Source organism: Clupea harengus, chromosome 22, assembly GCF_900700415.2.
Source record: "Clupea harengus chromosome 22, Ch_v2.0.2, whole genome shotgun sequence".
Taxonomy (NCBI): Eukaryota; Metazoa; Chordata; class Actinopteri; order Clupeiformes; family Clupeidae; genus Clupea; species Clupea harengus.
Window position 1 is genome coordinate 1,628,720 of NC_045173.1, and position 5,000 is coordinate 1,633,719.

General features: G+C 46.8%; 1 protein-coding gene across 2 annotated transcripts in view; it reads right to left on the reverse strand.

Annotated features, from left to right (window-relative positions):
* The window catches only part of sema6ba (sema domain, transmembrane domain (TM), and cytoplasmic domain, (semaphorin) 6Ba), a 70,068-nt gene that overhangs the window by 14,816 nt on the left and 50,252 nt on the right, over nt 1–5,000 (reverse strand). For both annotated transcript variants that reach the window (XM_031559901.1, XM_031559902.2), the window contains 3 exons: nt 2,126–2,257; nt 1,472–1,621; nt 841–1,020 (listed from right to left, as the gene is read on the reverse strand). In XM_031559901.1, the coding sequence (XP_031415761.1) occupies nt 841–1,020; nt 1,472–1,621; nt 2,126–2,257 (462 nt within the window). The remainder of the gene's footprint in view (nt 1–840; nt 1,021–1,471; nt 1,622–2,125; nt 2,258–5,000) is intronic.

Genomic DNA, 5,000 nt, shown 5'->3' on the forward strand with positions numbered 1-5,000 from the left:
TGTCTGTGGGCAACCGCAGCAAAATGGTGGAGCTAAATAATGTATTGCTATGTTTGCACAGAGAAAGTGATCAATTGAAGCTTCTCACTACGGTTTAAGACTTTGGATCTTAACCTTTCCAAAAGTAACTGACACTTTTCCAATAGAGCTTATTTAAACTGTTCTACATTGGCGTCCACACTAGCATAGGCAGGGTAGGTTGCTTTGGCTTTTGACTCCAATTCATCCAAAATGGATGCAAATTGTTCCCAAAGGTCAACAGATTCAATACAGCAGAACATTAATTCCTTATATTGCCCCTATTAAGGTCAAACAGTTGAATTGCGTTTTTTTATTGCTGCTTTGCAGTTTCAGAAAAGAAATGCCTTACCCCCATGAAGTAGTCATGGAGTATAACTGAATAAGAAATCCAAAGATCCTTAACAAAGTCACATATAATGTAAAAGTAGATCTCTAATACCTCTCACTGAGTGACAAATAGTAACATGGAACATGGAAATAACATAACATCCTCAAAGCAACTCCTCACCTCTCTGGGATATACCCCTCAAACTCCTCACCTCTCTGGGATATACCCCTCAAACTCCTCACCTCTCTGGGATATACCCCTCAAACTCCTCAAACTCTCTGGGATATACCCCTCAAACTCCTCACCTCTCTGGGATATACCCCTCAAACTCCTCACCTCTCTGGGATATACCCCTCAAACTCCTCACCTCTCTGGGATATACCCCTCAAACTCCTCACCTCTCTGGGATATACCCCTCAAACTCCTCACCTCTCTGGGATATACCCCTCAAACTCCTCACCTCTCTGGGATATACCCCTCAAACTCCTCACCTCTCTGGGTTATACCCCTCGAGCTCCTCAAGAAAGATGTTGCCGTTGGATCCTGGATCGTCCTTGTTAGGAACAATTAAGAATTTGAGAACTGTTCCTCTTGTGGAGCCCAGGAACACCACGGTCCGGTTCTTCTGCGGCCCGGCTTCTGTGTCGACCACCATGGTGTTGAGCTGGTACCTGCATACAGGAGAGGGCCCGCCCAGAGCAGAGCAGAGCACAAGTAGATGAATCAGGGATCAGACATTTCACCCAGGATGCAGAAAGTACTTTATGTTGCAGTTGTGGGCCGGTATGTACATGAAATAAAATAACACCTAGTAAAAATTATACAAACAGTGTGACTAGTAATTAGTCAGGCAAGGTCCTTTTTCATACATTGTGTGCCAGATGGAGGGAATCGTTCTGTTATACTGCCACTGTGGTCTGGGCTTTCATGTACATGGGATATCATAGAGTCTAGTCATTCCAAAACAGAAGTGTGACTGCCCATTAGTCAGGAAAGGTTCTTTTTCATACGGGCTCTGTTTGTGTTTACCAGGTGAAAGGCTTCGTTTTGCCGGTTTATTGGTGTGTCGTGTGGTGAAGGCGGTTAAGGACCCTCCTGAGACTAAAGATGAAAGGCTCTTACCTGACCATGGTCTTAACGATCCAGGGTCTGTGACCCAACAGGGGGATGGCCTCGTCCATGAGGGGGTGAGTTTTAATGAAGGTCAGAACCTCATCTGGGAAAGAGTTTGAGGAGCTGAACCTGGAGCCCTGCACAGCACACCCACCAGGCCTGGGACACACACACACACACACACACACACACACACACAGGTGAACATCCTCTCATGGGCTCCAACTGAAACTGAGCTAATGCTATTTGACAGCAAGATGAACTGTCTAATCTTCTAATCTCATGTAGTAAATCTCACGACTATGACTATGACTATGACAGCTGAACACCACTGATCTGGTTCCTTTTGGAAGAGATATTGATATTTGGACAGAACAGGCATTAGTCAGTTAATTAGCTTGGATTTTGAAAGGTCCATTAAAAGACACAACTTCGAAACAGTAAAGCTGTTCTGAGGCTTCTGGTTCGAACCTAAATGAGCTCATCTGAGGCACTTAAATGATGTTCCAAACACTCCTTCCGTATGGAAAATGAACTATAGAACTGGTAGCACTGATACCTACAATGACCACACAAGTAAATCTGCCAGGGTGTGGAGGTCTGCATCTGTGTATTGTCTGATTGTACATGCTTTGTGGGGACGACACTCTGTCGTATGTGTACCTCGGTTTGGGGACCAGCTCATCGGGGACAGGTGTCCAGATGGATTCTGGGGACTTCTGCTCCTTGAATCTCCCTTCAAACACCCGAGCCAGCTGCTGCATGTCAAAGGCACACACGGCCGAGCCAGGAATGCTGCAGGGGACACAAGAACAAACAGCCACAATCAGAGCCAAGGGCTGCTGCAATATTAACGCTACACTGCACACACACACACACACACACACACACACACACACACACACACACACACACACACACACACACACACACACACACACACACACACACACACACACACACACACACACACACACACACACACACACACACACACACACACACACACACACACACACACACACACACACACACACACACACTTCAGGGTGTAATAAATCACACATTCATTGTTAGGTGAAGCATGGTCTTACACTTTCAAAATACTATAAAAGTAAGTACAAATCCTAAGATTTTAAGCTAATATATGGTATGCAGTTTACTTGAGTATTTATAAATGAAAATATATAAATGATATAAATGATTCTAAATATTATCAACTGACTAGAAAGTGCCTCATGCACTACTACACAGTGTCATGACTGGTATAATTCAGCAATTATGTCTCCTGACACATTTTGGAATCATTCTCATTATCAATTATATCTGGGCCATTTGCTAACAATTCGCAAACATTTGACAGAGAAGCACATTAATAAAATGCCACTTTGGCATTTAATCATCCCTCAGAAGCCTTTAGCAGTCTCATCTCAGCCAGAAATTGCCTTCCACCAAAAACCCATCCCATCTCCTGCCAGCCCCGTGTGATAAGCCAGACGCCTGCCTATTGTGCTGCCCTGGATCCCTGGAGAGGCAGGGGCTCTGACAGCCTCCCCCTATCCCCTCTGTCTGACAGCGGGGAAAGGTCATGTGTCTCTCCCCCCGTCTCTCCAGAGAGGCTGCTTGGGAATATGATGGTTCTCATCCAGGGGTCTTCAGTTGGAGAGGGGCCGGAGGAGACAGAGGGGCCGGAGGAGACGGAGGAGACGGAGCCGAGGGCCGCAGCCCATGTCCTGCTGCACACTCCTGTCTCTGCTATCCACAGGCTGTCATGCCACATGCCACATCTCCGTCCCACTTCCACACTTCCACCCTATTCCACCAACACAGGCCTAACAAGGGCAGCACTGTGTATCACCCAGCACAGAACACACAACACACAACCTAAGTCCATTTTACTGCATAAATGGGTCACAAGGAAAGCAATCCTCAAATCCTTCCTCTACAGGGATTGTGTTCTGGCCCAGTTCTCCCAGCCCCGATTCTGCTGACCAGATGCTCTTGGGTTCCTTGAGTAGCCGAGCGCTTCGGAGCCAGAGGCCTCATTACCCAGTCTCTCCCCAGGTGTGCCACCCCTGAGATGGGCAGGTTCTGTTCGGTGGCAGGGGCAGTATGTAGCCACGGGCCTGGTGGCGAGTGTATGGTGTGATCTGGAGGACAGCCAGGGCCTCTAGGCTCTTTGAGCTGCATACACAGATTGGACTGCCAGACCACAGCGGGCGCATTCAGAGCAGGCACTGACAGCTTTTTAATGGCGAAGAATGGTGGCTGAGAGGGATTTGGAGGATTACACGCTAAAGCTCTCTCTCTCTCTCTCTCTCTCTCTCTCTCTCTCTGTCTTTCTTTCTTTCACTCTCTCTCTCTCTTTCTTTCTTTCTTTCTTTCTCTCTCTCTCTCTCTAGCTGTGTCTCTCATAGGATGCTCTCTTTCTGTCCGTCTCTCAGCGGTGTTTACAGATTTCTGCTCGCTTAATTGAAATGTCTCTCAGGAGAAAATCTTATAATGTGCGGGTTCCTGGTGCTAAGCCCATTTGAAACAACAATACTTGGGATTCCTCAGATTTGTCATAATTATGTCTGCTGGCCGATTTCTTTACTCATGTGGCAGATCAGAGTGAGTTATGAGGTAACGCTGGAAAAACAGTCATTTGTAGACAAGTGTTTGCACACCTGGTTTATGGAGTGCAGCTGCACCCAGCACAATGCAGAGCGTATAATGAGAACAATGTCTCCCGTTATAAATCACTTGGCTTAAAATGACATGACAGGGATGCACGCCATGGTGCATGCTCTATTCATTCGTGTTATTGATAACTCCCAGGCCCATTGAGGGCAAGGGGCATCATTTTTGGAGGCTGTTGTTGTCGTTTCTGTATCCCTCCCTTCTCCCTTTTCTTCCCCTTCATCCTCCCCCTCTCGGCTTTGGGTCTGTCTGGCACGCTCGGCCCTGATCACCTGCAGCCACTCACATTAATTACTAATTGGCATTGCGCCCACTTTATGCCATGCTCCAATGGGCACGAGGTGCCACAGCCAAAAAAAACTGAATCAAACGAGGGGGGAGTCAAAGACTCTTTTATAGTGCTGGAGCTGGGTGTGAGTGAACATGAACAGAGCAGAGCAGAGCGGAGCAGAGCGGAGCGGAGCAGAGCACACAACAGGGGAGGAACCTGGGGAGGAAACTGAGCTCAACCACATTAAAAAAATCAAAGGCAAAAGTCAATTTTCATGTAAGACATCCACAATATTTCAAAATATATTTCACCAAAATACATAAGAAATGTATGAGAAAATGAGATGATACGTATTCTCTGCTTCTTTCTCACTATTTCTATCTGTCCCGGCAGTATGGAGAGACTGCCTGAGATAGACAGTGAGAATGAGGAGTGGGGAGAGAGGATGAGACTGCCTGAGATAGACCGTGAGAATGAGGAGAGAGAGTGGGCTGTTCATGGGGAGAGAGGATGAGGTAACACTGACTCCACCATCCACTTGAGCATATTCCATGTATTAGGAACACACACGCTTATACTGCTTTC